General features: G+C 41.2%; 1 protein-coding gene across 4 annotated transcripts; it reads left to right on the top strand.

Annotated features, from left to right (window-relative positions):
• Nucleotides 1-456: 456 nt before the first annotated feature.
• Nucleotides 457-19805, top strand: pfkfb2b (6-phosphofructo-2-kinase/fructose-2,6-biphosphatase 2b). Of its 4 annotated transcripts, none has more exons than XM_018725893.2 (17): nt 457-525; nt 1643-1812; nt 4401-4526; nt 4979-5075; nt 6668-6734; nt 8427-8501; nt 8676-8732; nt 8839-8963; nt 10611-10818; nt 11754-11900; nt 12061-12165; nt 12249-12378; nt 14027-14089; nt 14261-14325; nt 15460-15654; nt 16573-16595; nt 17526-19805. In XM_018725893.2, exons 2-17 carry the CDS (start codon nt 1725-1727, stop codon nt 17593-17595), a joined length of 1641 nt encoding a protein of 546 aa, XP_018581409.1. In that variant the 5' UTR covers nt 457-525; nt 1643-1724; the 3' UTR covers nt 17596-19805. The 4 variants fall into 4 exon arrangements, with proteins under 4 accessions (XP_018581409.1, XP_018581408.1, XP_018581411.1 ...); XM_018725892.2 differs by having other exon boundaries at nt 457-712; XM_018725894.2 differs by having other exon boundaries at nt 462-539.
• Nucleotides 19806-19930: the final 125 nt, after the last annotated feature.

Raw genomic sequence — 19930 nt, 5'->3', positions numbered from 1 at the left:
AGAGGTAGGAACTCTGATTTTGTCCATGAGTTGTGGCCATTCATGGAATTTTTTCCTGTATCCGAGATTTTGCAGTAATTAAGAACGAGAAATGCCTGTAACATTTAATACTTATCCAATGACACTTCTTCGGATAGACCTGGCTGAACTGCTTTGTTTTATCTGCTACTACATCCAGTGTTAGATTTTTCCCTTCTGTTGCGCGGGGGAAAAAAAAAATCAGAAACTATTTTTAAAGTTATTTAAGAAGCTAGCCATGTTTTAATAACCAATATGACCTTTCAGCACAGACCAGATTTATTTTTCTAACCTGCAGCGGGAGCACTTGCAAGGAGTTGATTTTCGGTGGCTTTCTAAATATGTGTACACACTAAGGATTACGGTAAAAGGATTGTGACGTAAAGACACACCTTCATTCAAACTGTGGGCGAATGTTAATTTGGAAGGTCAGCCGTATCGTACGGTACACTTTGTTTCTTGCCGTAATAACCGCATTACGCTGCGGATAAATTGTCGCAGCGCAAGGTAAGCGTGGCCAGGTAGGAGTCACCCGATAAAAAGGGCAACATACCTGCTTCTGCTTTCAATTTTGAAATATAGCGGAGGAACAAAGAAATATGGAGCAAAACTGCTAATCGTATCGATATAAATCCATCACTTCGCTTATAGCCATTTCCCGCAGTCGTTGGCTATGGCTTGCGCGGCGCTGTAGGTAAGTGACTTCCGCGCTCCGTCATCGAGAGCCGCTCGTTTGACCTCCGTTAGAACGTGGTGCAGCGCGGCTCTCGTTGCGTGACAGCTGTCCGGGCGACTGTCAAAGACAGGCACGAGGAAGTGCTGCAATGCTCCCTTTGTGCTATGTGTGGTAAATCAGCGTGCGAGGAACCGCCTGAAATCCCCCGGCTTGCAATTTACTCCGCCGCGCGGCTTCAGGTTAATGACGTCGCACAGCGCGGCCGTTTTGGGTCAGGTAGTGTGTGTGTGTGTGTGTCCGGCTGGGGTTTGAGACCACACACACACACACACACACTGGTTTTGTACGTGGGTGATGAAAATCATGCAATGCAGAAAGAAGTCACTAGTAATAATAATATAATAATAAATAATCTGCAAAACGGCTGTTGAGAACATATTTATTTAGCTTTTTGAATTTTTTTTTCTTCTGCGATCGGATGTGGTTTAAGTTGCTGTACTACAAAATCGTAGTTAACATGGCTTAAATGTATTTCTGAAACGATTAATTTCATAGACATTTTTCGCTCAACGGTCTAAAATTTAAAGGGGAAGTTGAATGTTTTTTTCCCCCCACACGTCTTCTTGCCCCGATGAAACGTGAGAGTTTCTAGATACTAGTCACTTGCTTTATATTTTACATATTAAAAAGGCTCAATTGCAGAATGACTAATTTGAATTCAGTAAAAGTGTAGATTTTGATTTTAAGTATTGTGTTTAACATTACTACATTTCAAAGTCTTATTACATGTGCTGTGTGTTAGTGTATCTAGGTAAGTATATATTGAGTACACATTATTATGTATAAATTTAAATACATAAAATGACATGTTTGCAAACGTGCACATTTATCTTCAGGAAGTATGGACAGTTTCACTGTTTTTCTTTACCTTTGTGTTTATTAATTTAGTCATGAGGTGCCAGGTATCAGGAATCTGAGTGACGGAAACGTAGCCCAAGCTGTGCTCAGGACGACTCGCAGTCCCTTCACCATGTCCTCAGGACCATGGCGAGATGCCGAGCTGCTAAACTCAGCAGAGTCAAAGAAGACTGAGATTAGGGCCCAGGAGAAAAAATGCTGTGAGTAGAGTTCCATTTTCAGTTTCTTTTTTCTTTCCCTACCAAAGAACATTGTTTGACTGCAAAGAGATTTCGAATGGAACTTCTTAGGAATATGTGACATTTACATTGTGATCAGGATGTATTAAAAACCAGTCAAATCCCTAGACTTTGAAATATGAATAGTTTTTATGCTCTGATGCTTTATGCTTTACAAATAATACTGTTTAAACATATTGAAAGCACACATGTAAAGCCAGTCCATCCACATGGCAGGCATATCATAAAATACATGAAATATTTATTAGATGGAAATATTTGTTTAGCAGTCAGTGAAAGATGTCTTGTGCTTAAGATGACATGTTCCAATCCTGTTGTTCAGGGGGGGAAAAAAAAAATTCTACATTTTTGTTACAGTTGACCTGATCTGGGTTAACATTTTAAAGGAAGTGAAAATAAATAAATGGCTTTTTAGCAAGAGGACTGGAGCAGAATGACCAACTGCTGGATAGTCAAAGTAACAGTACAGAAGCCATGTAGCAGAAAGACAGTAAAATCGCTCTTTCTCTTTGAGAGTCTTGCTCTTCGAAGCCACCTTTTTCCAGCTGCAGCAGCTGCTATTGACGGAACCTGTATGGACAGACAAGTCTAATTTACATTACTTCATTTACCTGACACTTTTCTCTAAAGCATCTTACAGTGTTAAATGACTTACTTGTAATTATACCTTATTATAATACCTTTTTATACAGCTGGGTAATTTTAGTGGAGCAGAGGTAAGTACCTTGCTCAAGGCTGTTGCAACTGGAAGCGAGACCCGAACCTGCGACCTTTGCATCCAAAGGCACCAGCTTTAACCATTATGTTACAATTTGTTGCAAAATCAGTTCAGTGCAGTGGTTTGAAGGTGCAGGTCTATCCAGGTATGAAAACCATGTGAGCTGCCCAAGGAGAATGATGGAAAAAGTGCTTACAATGAGCTTTTACTATGTGCTTAATTGACATATACAGCATTGTGAAGACCTTTTGGGCAGATTGTTTTCCTTTTGAAACTAAATATCTGAGCTTTCAGTTAGAAGAAAAATGTAGTTATGCTTAATTTTGAATCACAGAGCTGCTTTTTGAAGGGAATCCTATAATTCAGTTCTCACATACTGGTAATTTGGAATTTTAAGTTGTGCTGAGAATTTACCTTACAAAGAGTTTTTGGGAATGTATTACTTTCACGTAAGGTAGGGGAAGATCATCCATCCATCCATCCATCCATCCATTTTCTTTCCCGCTTGTCCTAGTAGGGTTGCGGTAGCAGCAGGGAGAGTAGAGAGGCCCAGCTGCCCCTGTCCCCTGCAACTTCCTCCAGCTCAACCTGGGGGATCCCCAGCCTTTCCAAGGCCAACTGTGAGATATAAGCCCTCCAGTGGGTCCTGGGTCGACCTCGGGGCCTCGTCCCAGTTGGCGATGCCTGGTATACCTCCAAAGGGAGGCACCCAGGGGGCATCCTTATCAGATGCCCGAACCACCTCACCTGGCTCCTCTCAATGTGGAGGAGTAGCGGCTCTACTCTTGAGTTCCTCCCGGATGTCCGAACTCCTCACCCTATCACGGAGTGTGAGTCCCAACAACCTGCGGAGAAAACTCATTTCGGCCGCTTGTATCCGCGATCTTATTCATTATCCAAAGTTCATGAGCATAGGTGAGGGTAGGGACGTAGATTGACCGGTTAATGGAGAGCTTTGCCTTATGGCTCAGCTCCCCCTTCACCACTACAGTCCGGTACAGCGACCGCATTACTACTGCTGCTGCTGCTGCACCCAGTCTGCGGCCGATCTCACGCTCCCTTCTCCCCTCACTTGTGAACAAGACCCCAAGATACTTAAACTCCTCCACCTTGGGCAAATCCACCTGGGAAGACTATTTACATTTATTTATTCACATACTTCTGCAAAGCGACTTACAATGTTTGGTTTGTGTACGAAGCTACTTAGCATTATTAATACATTTCTACTGCCTGGTATTTTTTTTCCTAGGGCAATTCAGGGTAAATAAGTTGCTCAAGGGCACTATACCAAGAGGAGCTGTTTGAATCTGGGATTTCCCAGTTCCCACACAAGGGCTCTGTCTACAGCAGGCATGATCAATAAGCATAAATAAGCAGTGAACGCATTTTTGCAGTGACTTTGTGTCATAGTTGTCTTAGTTCTCCTTTTGCTCTACATAATTTTGAGAACAAATGAAGACGCGTTTATACTGGTAATGACACATTCTGGACATGATGGATGAGGCATGGATGAAGCCGGTCTGAAGGTGGTCGGATGGGAAGTTCCTGTTTTGGTAGACCAACCCTTGTCTCAGTTGCATCCTTTACCCCCCCAGCCATTGTTTTTCGCCTGTTGTTAACTTTACAAACTATTAATTAACAAGAGTTCATATTGATCCAGTTATTAAGCAGGTGCTTGCTGCCTTAACAACTTTCATAGCATCAATGTGCTCATTATACATTTTAACCTTTTGATTTGTGCATCCTCTTTTTTTCATTTTCTTATTAATAACTGAAGCGCATTGCCTGGTACGGACAACACGTTTTCTCATTGTTTGTGTGTATTTGTCAGCATGGGCCTCCTACATGACCAACTCCCCCACAGTGATTGTGATGATTGGCCTTCCTGCGAGGGGCAAGACCTACATGTCCAAGAAGTTGACTCGCTACCTCAACTGGATAGGTGTGCCAACCAAAGGTGAGTGTGACTGGCCATCAGTGGAAATAACGAACATTACTAATGTCATTGACTGCACAGCTTATCAGAACATTTTATTTTACTCAGCGTCATTATCTAAAACTACTAGTCTTTCCAACCCTTTCATTATTGAGGCTTATCTTGCACCTACATTTCAGTCCTGCAGACACTTATTGTTTAGATTAAGTTATCATGTACGTATCATACAGTGAAAAAAAAGGAAAAAAGTGGGGCTGCATAGGCACGTAATTGAAAAATAGCAGTAGGATTGGTATCACCATGTTGGCATCAAGAGGTGGTAAGATAAGTGGGAACAGCTCGTTCCAGCTCATTCTGCCTTAAGGTTTATCAGCAGGAATCTTAAGTACAGCAAAGTGGCATAAAGCATACTAACGTCACTTCATTTAACCTGTGAGGGTATCGGCAATGACCGCCATGCTTTCGTCCCACAGTGTTCAACCTGGGCGTTTATCGGCGAGAGGCCGTCAAGGCCTACAAGTCCTACGACTTCTTCAGACATGACAACGAGGAAGCGATGAAAATAAGGAAGTAAGTACTCATTTGACACACTAACCTAAGCTACCTGTTGCAAGATTCTCTGATGAGAGTTCTGCTTTTTTTTAAAAAAAAAAAAAAAAAAAAAAACAAAAGGTGAGGTTTTGGAGCTTGATTCAGTTGGAGTGTCTTTGATTTTGAACTACAGGCTCATATTGTAATTTGACATGTACAGTATTGTGTTTGCCTAAATCGCAAGTATAGCAAGCAGAAGACAGTGTAACGTGAGGGACAGGATTCCCCTTGAACTGAAAATACATGACACTGCTGACCTCTAATAAAACTTTTTACAACCATGGATATTTAGCAGAACTTGATACGATCTGGAAGAAAAGACACTTTACCATGTCCACTTCAGTGGATTCTGTCTCCACAGTCACAGTTGTTAGTGGCCACACCATTACTCCTCATTTCTCAGGTTTTCTTTTGGGCTGGTCTCTCATATGGTTGGATTCTGCTGATATAGGTACGCGTGTAAAAATGCATTAGCAAGTAAGTTACCATGACACACGTTGCCCAGAAAGTGATACCTTTTCTACGGAGAAGTGTAATTAGGCTTTTAAATGATTTACTGCCATGTTGTATTAGAGAGCTCTATTTTGCCATTGCACAGTGGGTCTAGTGAAGTGCAAGATACTTTTTATATAGATTTATAAGGTTAAAAATAAGTAAAGATGGATGTGGAATATGATAGTCACTGTTGTAACACTGCTTGAATATACTGAGTCGTGTACATTAGTACATGATTGAGTACCACCTTTGGAAAGTGTCCCAGCTAGTCACCTCAGATTCTTCTTTTAAACATCCTTTGTGTGTTGAAATATGTGTATTATGAAAGAAATCTTTCCCGTTTCAGCTGTAGGGGACACTAAAAGAAATACACTCAGACACAGAAAGACTTTGCAGAACAACATCAGCCAATGGGAGAGCCCCGGAAATTGGGTGTCTCCTCAGTCAGTCTTTATTGCCTGCTTTTATTTGCCAAGCTCATACATAATTCATTACAGGTTGTTACAACAGGTGTGTTCAATATTTTCCTGCCTTTTTGCATAATAACTTTCTAGTCCTTTGTACTTAAAAACTCCTCACCCTGAAGCTGAACTATCCAACTCTTATCATCTAGCTTACCTTAAACTGACCTCGCTCCAGGCAAGGGACCACCAGCCTTTTATGACATGCTCTTGGTGTCAACAGCCTGTCTTTATTGGAAAACCTCTGACCTGGTGCCTGGGACAGCCTGCTTCTCACGCAATGGTCTTACATTCCACAGCACAGAGCACAGCCTTAAACCAGTACAAAAATATTACCAGTTACCATGCTTAACAATTTCTATAACTAGTACATTTTAACACCATAGTGTAAATTTCAACTTTTTTTTTTTTTCCCCCCAGTCTGAATGGTACAGGCCAGTTTGATGGGAAAGATATAGTATCATTATTTAGCTGTAGCTATGTAATTTTGACCCCCAGAAAGGTGGATACAATGAAAGTGATGTTAAGTGTTCTCTGTTGTTGGCAGGTGGCTTATGTAGGATTTCAGTTTGTGTTTAAGTATTTTTTTCATTGCTTACAACTTTACACCCACAGACAATGTGCTCTTGTGGCTCTGCAAGATGTAAAATCATACCTGAATGAGGAAGGAGGCCAAATTGCTGTAAGAAACCATTTCCTGTGTTTTACACTTTTACTGTGGATGTCAATATGTTGAAGTTACAGATGGTTGAGATGTTAATGTGGTCTTACAAATGAGTACACTGCTGTAAGGGAAAAGTTTGTGAACCCTTCTGAATTTTACATGTATTCATTTAGCAGACACTTTTCTCCAAAGTGACATACATCTCATAGAAAATACAATTTGTGCATTACATTAGGAGAAAGAGACTGAATTTTCTGGAGTTTTGCATGAAATAAATAGTTTTATTTAACACATACCATGCTTCCCATTGCCACATCTTCACTGAACAATCGTTGTCATTGATGGAACAGGTATGTTAGCCTCTAGGACAATGACGTGTTGAAAAGAGGGTAATTGGAGTAGTGAGGTGTTCCAGTTAATTCAGCTGAGATTTGACCTGCTTTGGACAGTCCCCCAGATCCCCACCCTCTTAGTATGTGACTACAGATGCTCCTCTACTTACAATGGTTTGACTTACGATTTTTCGAAGTTATGATGGTATGATAGCGATACATATTTGGTAGAATCCCTACTTTGAATTTTGAATTTCGATCTGTTCCTGCGCTTGCGATATACGGTACGATACTCTCTCCCGATGCTGGGCGATGGCAGCGAGCCGCAGCATCCTCTCAACCACGCTCGCAGTCTCTCTAGTGATCATGCCAATGAGTGTAAATACGTGATACAGTGGTGAAAGCATTTTTTTTAATCTTGTGTTTTCGCATCCCATCATGTCTACTAAACGCCCATGTGTGTCTCTTGCTTAAATTTTGCCCAGCTGTAGGCTACGGTAAGTGTTCTGAACACAGTTAAGGTAGGCTAGACTATGATAATCGGTAGGTGGGGTATTGTATTGTTTTTCGACTTACAATTTTTCCACTTATTATGGGTTTATCAGATCCCAGCCCCATCGTTAGTCAAGGAGCATCTGTAGTCAGTCATCCTACTCTTAAACACTTGAACACAGCTGCGAAAAACTTGGCCCAAACAGATTACACTACCCTGTGCGCTCCAGCTAAGTCTGCTCATGACACTCCTATTAAAAATTTAAAACAGATTATTAAAAGTAAATATTTGGAGCTCTGACAACCTGACCACATCAAAATTACTCTTGTTTACTGCGATAGTTTTAACTGTCGGTGTTGAAGAAAAAAGAAAAAACAGGAATGTGAGAATTAATCTTTACACATTTCAGATTAGCAGCACGATTGCTGTATTCTTCAACAATATTTTCTATGCCTCAGTTTATCTGGATGATCCACCATAAACTCAGTACATTATGATATTTATGACACTTTTTTCCAAAGTGACTTAGTGTTAATCTATTTAGTTATTTACCAATTTATACAGCTGGGTAACTTTACTGGAGCAATTTAGGTTAAGTACCTTTCTCAAGGGTGTTACAGCTGAAGGCGGGATTTGAACTGGTGACTTTTGGGTCCAGTGCAGTAGCTCTAACCACTACTCTACCAGCTGGCCACTATCCTCACATACATTAATGCTGTATATACACTCAAGTGGACATGTTTGAGCAAAGGTTCCCCGCCAGATTTCAATCATTATTTAAAAAAAAAAAAAAAAAAGAAAAAACTGTGTTTTGTTTCAAATCTGGCAGGGAGACTTAAAAATAAACAATCATTAGTAAAAAACAGTATTTTGTTTATTTTTTAGGTGTTTGATGCCACAAACACGACACAGGAGAGAAGAGACCTCATTCTTGGTTTTGCAAAGGAGAACGGCTACAAGGTAGTCCAAATGAAGAGGTTCTGACCTGCTCTATTATGTCTGGAAGTACATGGCCCAGTTCTCCTCTCATGTTGCCCTTTCATGGACTTTTGCATCCCAGTGCAAAAAGTGACTCGGTGATGCTACGGAGAACAGTGCACATCTGCAAATGTTTAACAGCCTCTCCTTGTCCAGGTGTTCTTTGTCGAGTCCGTTTGTGACGACCCAGAAGTGATTGCTGCCAACATTCTGGTACGTTTTAATACGAGGTAAAGCACAACACTATGGTAACCCATATAGTCTTGTGCAGCTTTGCATTTCTCACATTATCTGCACTGTGGGTGAATATCGACCACAGGAAGTCAAGGTGTCCAGTCCAGATTATCCCGAGAGACACAGGGAGCGAGTGATGGATGACTTTCTTAAGAGAATCGAATGTTACAAAGTGACATACCAGCCGCTGGACCCCGATGAATACGACAAGTGAGAAACTTTTGTTCATATTTGAAGTCATTTTACCTCAAAAGGATATATTTTCACTTTTACTTTATCATTGTGTTGTGTGACACTACAGAAACTAGATTTCCAGGACCCCTCTGTACTGCCATTTTAGCACATGTAAATTCCTCATGTCATTAAAAAAACTTGCCAAATGGTGGCGACAGTGTTACCTGTTCCCATGCCAGTGGTAAAAACTGTTTGGTTGTGGAATCCTTTACTTCATTTAGATAATACTTTTTTTCCAAAGCAACTTACAGTGTTAAGCTACGCAGAATTATTTGCCCATTTATACACCTGGGGAATTTTACTGTAGCAGCTTAGAATAAGTACCTTGCTCAAAGGTACTACAGCCAGAGGTGAGATTCAAACCTGTAATCTTTGGGTCCAAAAACAGCAGTTCTAACCACTATGCTACCAGCTCTTTTATCATGCATGTTTTCTACAGCTGTGTTTTAACAGTACAGGCACCACTCTACTTACATAAACTCATTTTACAGAAGTCCGGATTTATGTAAAAAAAAAAAAAAAAATTCCAAGCATACACATTTATGGATAGTGGTTACGCAAAACATCTGAAATATGAGAAGCGTAAGTCAGTGTAGTCGGACAAGGCAGGAAGCTGCATCTTTCCAGTTCCCACGTGTTTTGAGCTGTGAACACATCTCCTTGCATTATTGTGGTGCTTTTTTTAGATTGTTTTGAACCCTTTTTGTTATTTACAATGCCTGGTGATTAACATGTACACACACACACACACACACACACACAGACAGACAGACAGACAGAGAGACTCTGAAGCCACTTGTCCCAAGCAGGGTTGTGGCAAGCCGGAGCCTAACCCAGCAACACAGGGCACAAGGCTGGAGGGAGAGGGGACACACCCAGGAGGGGGCGCCATTCCGTCACGAGCACCCCAAGCAGGACTCGAACCCCAGACCTGCCAGAGTGCAAGACCTGGCCAAGGCCACTGTGCCCCCCCCCCCCCCCCCCGATTAATATGCACTTCAAGGAAAACGAGAACTGTCTCGCAAGCGTACGGTGATTGATTTGAAGATTGAAATTGGAAATTGAACATAAGGAAGTATGAAGGTGGATAAATTTTATCGTCCATAGCACGGGAACCAGGTTTAGCTGTATCGATTATAAATATGATAGTAAAGGATGCTATAGGTATAAAGGAGCCCTTGATGTTGAATGGTGGGGAGGAGGAGAATCTGACATATGTAACTCTTGACTTACATAAGGGGTTGAAGAGTGGTCTGTTTGCTAAAGTCGAGTGTGGGGTGTCTGTATAAACTTGATCTCTAGTTTATTCACGGCACCACTGAACTCAGAGCAGCTTGCAATGTCATTGTCGTACAGTCTGGTTTTTCCACACTTGTGTAAACACACACACACAGTCGTACTGTATGTTCAATTCATAGTATTTCATGAAAGAGTAATTACATTATAATTGTAATACTCAAAAATGTGGCATTGTGTGTTATTTCTGTCTGATATTTAATAATGTGATATGTGTGGTAGAGTAGTGATTATGATGGTAGAAGTTACCATGGTACCCTGCTAACTGAGGATATATGCTCTTTGCACCCTGAAGTCAATGTTGCGCTTCTGCTTCTTCACCACCAGGGACACGTCTTTCATCAAGGTGATCAACGTAGGGCGCCGCTTCCTGGTAAATCGCGTGCAGGACTACATCCAGAGCAAGATAGTGTACTATCTGATGAACATCCATGTGCACTCGCACTCCATCTACCTGTGCCGACACGGAGAGAGCGACCATAACATGCAGGGCCGCATCGGTGGGGATTCGGAGCTGTCTGCACGCGGTAAACAGGTGGGTTTTCTCTATTGGAAAGTAAAGGAAAATCAGCAGGTCTAGCAGAATAGGAAGTGTATCCAACTGGGACAGATGCTAGCATAGTGGGTAGAGCATCTGCCTTTGAACCCAAAAGTTGCAGGTTTGATCCCCACCTCTGTCTGTAGTACCCTTGAGCAAAGTACTTACCCTAAATTGATACAGTAAAATTACCCAGCTATGTAAATAACTGTAAGTAGACTAACATTGTAAGTTGCTTTGGAGAAAAGTGTTGAATAAATGTAATGTGTCTGAACCACCATCAGACTGGTCCTTCTTACTCTCTTCCACCCCCCCTTTCTGAGACAGACAGCTGCACCTGGGGAGGGATTATTACAAACCACTTAAACCACATGTGGATGCATGTTACAAAGGAGACCACACTAACAAGAGGGGTTTTCTGTGAATGTGGGACTCTTTGTATCTTTACTTGGTCAAACTTCTCATTTGTAGTGCTGGAGTTTCTCTGTCTGTGGGATTTGTGTGTCTGAGTCAATAGACCTTTCTTTTATCAGCCCTCTGGTTAGTGCTAATCTGTGTGTCAGGAAATGTGCTATCCTGGGCAGTAAACCTAATGATTAAAAGCCCTCCCTTCTCCGCCTCGTACTGGGTTGCCACCCCTACTAGGCCACAATGCCATGATGTTTCTTCACCAGCAGAGGCCATTTACAACAGGAAACTGGTTATTTATAAAGATGCATATCAGAGTCTTGACTGGTATATTGCACCTTCTGCCTGTGTCGTGGGTTGACAGGGCCATTAATGTTACGCAAATTTAGCGAACCTTTGAACAACCGCAGAAATCTAGACAAGGCATGTTTTAGAAAAAAGCAATAAAACAATTTAAGGAAGCAGTTAAGTAGTTAAAAAGGAATTGGTTGTTTATGTTTCTCCTCCATCCCTTTACGTCCCAGTTTGCTCATGCGCTGAAGAGCTTCATTGAGGAACACCAGCTTTCGGACCTGAAGGTTTGGACTAGCCAGTTGCGGAGGACCATCCAGACGGCCGAGGAGCTGGGTGTGCCCTACGAGCAGTGGAAGATCCTCAATGAGATTGATGCGGTCAGTACTGATTCTCGTTCACCCCCTCCACCGCATCTGAGCAATGAACACACGCTGGATGTATCGTCGCACAGAGGTCACAATGGAGTCGTTGGAATTGCATCAGAACCTCAGTGTGTTCTTTCCTGTTTGCAGCAACCTTTTTATATTTGCCCTTCAGGGGGTGTGTGAGGAGATGACCTACAAGATGATTGAAGACTCCTTTCCAGAGGAGTTTGCACTGCGGGACCAGGACAAGTACCACTACCGCTACCCTGGAGGGGAGGTATGCCTGTGCTCTGCTGAGAACAGCCTAGCGCCAGGGGATAGTACAGTGCGGTCCAACGTGTCCCTTCCCACTCTTTCTAGTCCTACCAGGACCTGGTGCAGCGACTGGAACCCGTGATCATGGAGCTGGAAAGGCAGGGAAACGTGCTGGTCATCTGCCACCAGGCTGTCATGCGCTGCCTGCTTGCCTACTTCCTGGACAAGAGTGCAGGTGAGTGCTGACATAAACACACACACAAGCACACATGCTTCCTCATACCAGTTCCATATGTGGTAAACACATACAACACGCTACTTTCATGTGTGAATACGAACCTTTTCTCTTCATGTTGTTCTTGTGTCCAAGCTCCGTACCTGCCAACTGTCAACTTCTCGCCCTTTTAATCCCTCCTTTTCCTCTTGTGAAATCTATTTAAAGTGTTCCTCCAAACAGATGTTTACACATTTCACAGATTCTTACTCCAATGTGCCCTACAGTGTTAAACCACTGACAATAATTTTACCCTTTTATAAAGCAAGGTAAATTTTGAGCACATTAGGGTGCATACCTTGATCAAAGGTACTACAAGAGGTATTATTTGAACCTTTGTCCAGCAAGTAAAACACAACAGCTCAAACCACTGCACTATTACCCTATATCACATATTGAATAAGTGACAGTGCTGTTTGAAAGTTTGTGAAGTGTCCTGGTGTCCCTTAGTTTTACGAAAGTTATTTAATGAGAATCACTTTCTCATGTGATATAATAGGTGTGTAATGACCAATTCCATATGTTGCTTAGATGAAATCATGTGTGTAGTAGAAACACACAAGTAGTGCAGGTGTAAAAATAAGTGAAGCCCAAGTTGCATTGGTTACACCAAGGAGGTAAGTAGGATCAGGTGTGTAAATCATAATTATGTATTTCACATGTTTATTTTGAGATTTTATATAAGAATAATAACCATCCCTATAGGATTGACATTCTTTGAAGCAGCCCTGCCTGTAATTATGAATGAGAACAAGTGCTTTCTACCAGGAAGAGGCTCAGGAGCAGAGCTGAGAGAGCAGTGGACAGTTTTGTGATCCACATGGACCTCTTCCTGAACTCTACTCACAATTTGCTGGGGGCCAGGTCTTACCAAGCTCTCTGTCACTGTCTGAACACAAAGTCAGAACTACAAGCTGGGCGCAAAGAGAAAAAGGGAGGTTTGGGACTGAATGGGCAGCTGACAGTAACATGGGTAGAGTCTCTCCAAAGGGCTCTGTGTACAATAAAGCATCAGCTAATGCAAGTTACTGTATTTTTACTGTATTTATCCCACTGCCTTTTGTGTTGTGAACCAAACCACAAGGGGATGGTCGACTTCTCATTCCTTTCCTTTGTCAGATCACACCTGGAGAGCATGTGCAAATGTGACAGACGACTGTCCAACTGTTAACATGCTTTATATTTTTGTCAAATCAATGTGTTAAAACTTTTGTGGAGATAATAAATGTTTTGTTTAAACAGTTTTGACATAAACTTGCCAGATTTGTTATCGGTGTGACATGGAATTTGGCTTTAACTGTTGTGTCGACACAGTATCAGAGTTGTTACAGCTACAGGATCATTTCTGGATTCTTCTGGTCCATGTTAGAACAGCTACAGTGTTAGAGGTCAAAGGTTCTGTTCAAACATTTAATGGGAAAATGTACCTCTTGATAAACTGTACAGAAACTCAGTTAAATGTGAGCTGCTATAATATGGGTCAGACAGAAAGTGTGTTTGTGTGCGCAAGACCTTTTGATGGAGGTGCCCTTTTAACAAAGTGCAGCTCGGGTCTCGGAGCAGAACACATTCATTCAGTATCATTGTTTTTGTCCGCTCTTTTTCTCAGATGACCTGCCCTACCTGAAGTGTCCTCTTCACACTGTCCTTAAGCTAACCCCAGTGGCCTACGGTAAAGTCGCCAGATGAGCTCTGCAGTACCAGATATTATTTGCATTTTGTCACAAACACACACATACATTACATTACATTGCCAATTCACCGTATTTTCCTCTGTTCCCACGTTTCTACATTTCAGTTTTCTGTAATCTTTCCGTGTTCTGACCAACTTCTTTACTCACAGGGTGTAAAGTGGAAATGTTTTGCTTGAATATAGAGGCTGTGAACACACATCGCGATCGACCGTTTGTAAGTAATTTTGTCCCCTTTGCCCTTTTCGTCCATTTCTAAATAAAAACATCCTTGCAACATCACAGTTTAGATATTCATATTTGTGTCTGACATAATTTTCTAATGTGTATAATGCCAGGCTTTTCAGGTGATTTTGGGATGAAGAGTGACCTAAAAATTCACTTTGCTTTTAAAAATACAGATCTTTTCATTAATTTACAAATCGGTTATCATCATTTATGGCCACAAATTTATGTGCAAAAACAAGTAATATTCTCTTCTGCCCTTTGAGAATATAATTCTGTATATATTTTTTTGGAAAGCTCTGGATATGTATTTTGCTAACTCTGGACGTAAGGGATTTCCGCCATACCAGCTTTGCTATACAAACACCAGCAGAATCTATAGTAGTGTTACCACAATTTACATTTACTCATTTATCTGACGGTTTTCTCTGAAGTGACTCACTGTGCCCAGCTACTTACAATTATTTACCCATCTATACAGCTGAGTAACTTTACTGAAGCAATTTAGGGTAAGTACCTTGTTCAAGGGTACTACACCTGGAGGTGGGATTTGAACCTGCGACCTTTGAACTCTAACCACTGCACTACCAGCCATTTGCTATCTGCTTCAGCATCTCATCATTCCATGACTTTTTTGTATTTGTGTTCCACTTTCACATTACATTGAGGACATTGAAAAACTTGTCAATGTTTACCTTGTTACCCTTTTGTCGCTTTCTTGTGAAACCCTTCAGGAGCCATGTTGATCACTCATTAACACTCTCCATGAGTCTCCTGTAGAGTCCACGCCTACTCTCTGGTTTTAGTGTCGGTGTTTTTATCCTGGCATTTGGTGCACAGCTAGCCTCGCCCGTCTGTCTTCTCCGCATCTGCTCATGGGAGCTTTTCTCTGGCAGTCCAGAGATTTAGGAGAACTTTGGCGTGTCTGTGGTGGCAGTGATCTGCTGTCTCCCCTCATGGTATATTTGGAGGCGGTTCAAAGATCGCTGTAGCAGTCAGTTACCCAGATGCCTCAGGGGATCATCAGTCATGTATGTAGAGGCCCAGGTGAAGAGCTTTTCTCGTGCCTGTGTGTGCTGTATCTCTCTCTTTTTAACACTGGAGGTCTCTTCCCATCTCCGTCCAGAACAAAATCCGGAGGGACCCCGGGCCGGTACTGCTCCGCCGGAATAGTTACACCCCCCTGTCCAGTCACGACCAGGTCAAGCGACCACGGCTCTACAGCGCCGGAAACAGGCCTTGGCTGCCCCTCGCCCCCTCCTCGTCTGCCCTGCAATTCCCGGAGGCGCCAGAGGGGGCGATGCTACTGCAGCAAAGCCAAGTTAGTGTCATCAGAACCACTCGTAATAGTGGCACTCACTTTAAATTACCTGGACTGAACATAGTCGCGTTTCACCCTTCCACCTTTGTGCTGCACCATTCCTTCAGTTGCTCAGGGGCTTTCATCTGGTCGATTCACTGGTTGGATTGCTGTGTCCTCACGCTCATGATTTTGCTTTGGCTTTCTTTGGTCTGGTTTCGTGGCTCTGCTCTGGGCTCGTCGCGTCCTCTCCATGTCTCCATGTGTCTGGAATGCCATTGTCTGTTTCTGAGTGCCGCCTTGCTTTAGGAGGCCAAACCTCACATCCACAGCGAGCTGTTTGCCTTGGAAACAAGGGCAAGAACTGACTTTTCCAACTGAGCAAATGATCATGATTGATTCAGATAAATCAGAGTCCAGCTCAAGTAATGCTGGAGTTTTCGCCATTTTATGAGATTTAATGTCACCAATCACACACACACACATTTTCAGAACCGCTTGTCCCATACGGGGTCACGGGGAACCGGAGCCTACCCGGCAACACAGGGCGTAAGGCCGGAGGGGGAAGGGGACACATCATTTCAGTGATAATGTTTTTATGTAAATAAGTTTGCAGTTTTATTTTTATGGAAAATGGGATATCTTGGCAGAACTTCAACAGAAATTTGTAAAACTTTTTCTTTTGTTATAGTGGTGAATGCTTCTTTTACCATACAGTACTGTACTGTAGTGGAGACAGTTCTTTGGGATGTAGTGTCTTTTCAGCTCTGGGATATGTGCAAAATTCTTTTGGGCGTAATGTTTGTGTTCAAAGTGTGCTGTTGTTGTAACATCTGGTTTGTGTGCTTGGCTGTGTGTGTCCAGTGCTTCAGCTTGTTCTTTCCATTCCTGTTTCTCTCTCGGTATCCCTCTTCCCTCCTTCTTTCCATCCCTCCACAGCCTCATACAGGGAGCAGATGTCTGTGAGTATCTCTAAGAATTTCACCATGCTGCCTCTCAAACTGCCTAGGAGTAGAACAGTAGATATAGAAAAACCAAATGGATTTTTCAAGCAAAAACCAACATTTTCACATTTCCCACTTATAAATTTAAAAAAACGTCAGGATAATTCACTCATGGTTTTGCTTCTTAAAGATGGTTCTGTTCATCCCTTTATGTCTGGGGTAATTTACCCGATTTCTTCAGCAACTCTTCTGTGTAATTCAGTTCAGGTAACGGTGGATTTGGTCAAATGTGTCTCTAGGATTCTCATGATTTATCAATTTGATAAACGTGAAGATTACACAAAAAAGTGAAAACAGATGTGTAGTGTAAATGATGTTTTTGTCATTAAAATTTCTTAAAATGATTTGTGTTTTGCTTGAATCTCCTGAAGGTTTCCTAGGCTTTAAATATGCTATATAAATAATTAGCTTTTTACTGGTTGAATTTGAACTAGCTGTGGAAAACAGAGCATAATATAAAGAGGAACACTATGTTCTAAAAATAGTTTTAAAATCCCTCCTTTCCAAAGGTTGTTTTTTTTTTTTTTTTTCTTCCATTTGTAGTGTGTCTTCCTAATTCTAAAAGAATTTTTATACAGAAAGCCCCATGATAATTTTAATATGGAGATATTGTTTAGATTTTAGCTGACATCAGAAGTTGCTATACACCTTTGTAAATGAGGGATGGATATGGATATATATATATATATATATATATATATTTAAAAAATTCTGTCTTTCTGACTGTTCATCTTGCTTGTTTTGAACTTTGATTTACTAATTTGTAAAATGCCAAGATTTGATTTTTGAATGGTAATAGCAGCTCACCAAAGCGCGCCATTGGTCATAGTAAAGACCCTGTTGCACAAAGCAGGTGGAGATACCCATGTTTGCTTCTCTGTCCTGTAGGAGTCTCTCAGCGAAGGAATCGACTGCGACAGCCCAGAAGAAACTGGTGACTGTATCCACTTCTGAGTAGAGAAGTCGAGCCTTGCCCCTCCAACACCCGATCCTCCTGCTCTCTGCTCAGCTTGCAGTTCACACCTTCTCTCCTTATTCGACTATCGGCTCCCTTATCTCTCTACTTTTCATCCCGGGATTTTTGGCTTCATTGCATATCTCCAGAATGGCACTGTACGTTCATCTGTATCTAAAGGCTACAAAAACATAGAAAAAGGAACATCTGCATGTGCTAAAAACATATGCAGCATGATTAAGCTTGTCATTCTAAGCGATGCCTTATCTCTGACAGTGTCTCCCTGAATGTACAGGGTGTATCAGTGTCAAGGACTGTTAACCATGAATGCTGTACTTTATGCCCATCAATGAAATCTAAATGAACATACACTCTCTCTCCTCAACTTACGAACATAATTGGGACTAAAAGTCTGTTTGCAGCTTCTTTTGTTCATAACTGCAAAGTCACCTTTACCATTAAGTCACACTACATATGCCCCACTGATTTATTTAGCGGTCATAAAATCTTGTAGCTACAGTAAGTTAAAAAATTCTCATTTTATTAAATTTAAAATTACTGAAAGTTAAAAATGTCATTTCTACCAACTGTTGACTGATTCACACGCAATGTTCCTCATCTCCTTGACACACTCATCTGTTTATTTTGGGCTCCATGGTGACGCTATGCCTCTTGTTACAGAGCCAGTTAGTCTCATTACACTCACAAGCTCCAGTAAAGAGCTGTAAACACTGCAGAAGCAAGTTGAATTAAGGTAGTCCCCTATTCCAATCCTAAGGGAATCCCACACACTTATTGCTGAGTAGCATTCACTCAGGTGCACAGAGAAATTTTAGAGAATATAAATGTAAAAATGCCTTTTTTTAATGTAACTCAATTGTTTGTAAATTGAGGAGCAAGTGTATGCATTTTGGTTCTGTTCATTTGCTCCGTGTATTAAATTAGCATAGGTCAACACTGTTTTTATGCTCATTATAATGATGTTTCTTAATTTTTTATTTTAAATGATGCACTTTTAGAGAGTTTCATGTTAGAACTAGGATACTGTCCAAATAGGAACTTTTATTTATTAAGATCAGTTTTTGAGCTTAGTGTATAACTGTATATGTTGACAGCCAAGACCTTCCAGTATAGTAAGTAAGGAAACAACTGCAAAAAATGGGTGAAAAGACTGATAAGAAGGTCTTATACAAAAGCACAGTCCAACAGCATACTGGTCTGGAAGTGCAGTTTGCCTTTGAGAATCCAAGAGCTTTATGGTCATTTTAATAACTGTGAAATTAAGTTATTTGAACCACAGGGAACCCTTTTTTTTAAATTCTGCAGCACATTACACATTTTTACAAGGAAAATAGACAAAGATAACAAGGATAAATTAATGTTAATGCTCATGAATAATGAAAATGCTTTGGGGGAGAAATTGCCACTTAATAATTTCCTTTTGTAAAAGTGGCATAATTGCTGCGTAATGATTTTAAAATTATTCAGGTTTAATAGTTTTAGATTTAGCATTCTGTGTTACAAGAAGCAAAGCCGCACATGCATTTTTAACTACACATATATTACTGAGGTGTTTAAAAGACTTTTGTGACTTTAAACCAGAAAAACAAATTGTGCATAAATTTTATGAGTTCAAATGTATATATTATGCTTGCTAAACTGTATTTGAAAACAGGCTCTTCTGTTTTTATAAATGTACCCGTGTCAGCTGTGTTTGACTTATTAACAGTTTGGACAGCCTGGTTTTACCTGCACAGTGTGTGATCACTGACTGTACCTGAGCATGTGTGTTTGCCAGTCTGCTGCTGCATTAAGAACAAGCTGCTGATGCCGGTGTTCATGAGACTCATACTAAACGCACAAGAATGTCTGAATGAGAGAAAAAATTACAGTATGACAAAGATATTCTCTTTAGAGGGGAACCCATTTTACGAAGTCTGCTGTTTATTATCTGTGCCTTAGGGGCAAGCTTTACCTATCAGCTTTTGAGAGCGTGCATGTTTAGAGTCACGAATGTGCATCTCTACAATCGGTCTGCCACATGTCGTGGAGGTTTCCTCATTAAACACGTAAAATATGACCACACTGAACCTCATGTTCCGATCTCAAAGAAGAGCCAATGTATAATGAGTGTACAGTACTTTATGAATGTATCTGGCCACCAGCTGGAGCACACTGTATTGGAAAAGCATTTCACATGGACTACTGACCATCAGCACAAATGTGATGTTTGTTATTTAGTAAATAGTATTAAACGAGTCTTGTGGGTTCTGTCTTATTTAGCTTCATGTCACTTGTACATTGGTGGACAAACGCCAAGCAGATTTATACCTGTGGA

This window comes from Scleropages formosus, chromosome 22 (assembly GCF_900964775.1).
Source record: "Scleropages formosus chromosome 22, fSclFor1.1, whole genome shotgun sequence".
In the NCBI taxonomy this organism is placed as follows: Eukaryota; Metazoa; Chordata; class Actinopteri; order Osteoglossiformes; family Osteoglossidae; genus Scleropages; species Scleropages formosus.
Note: the sequence above shows the minus strand (reverse complement) of the source record. Positions and strands in the feature narration are given on the sequence as shown.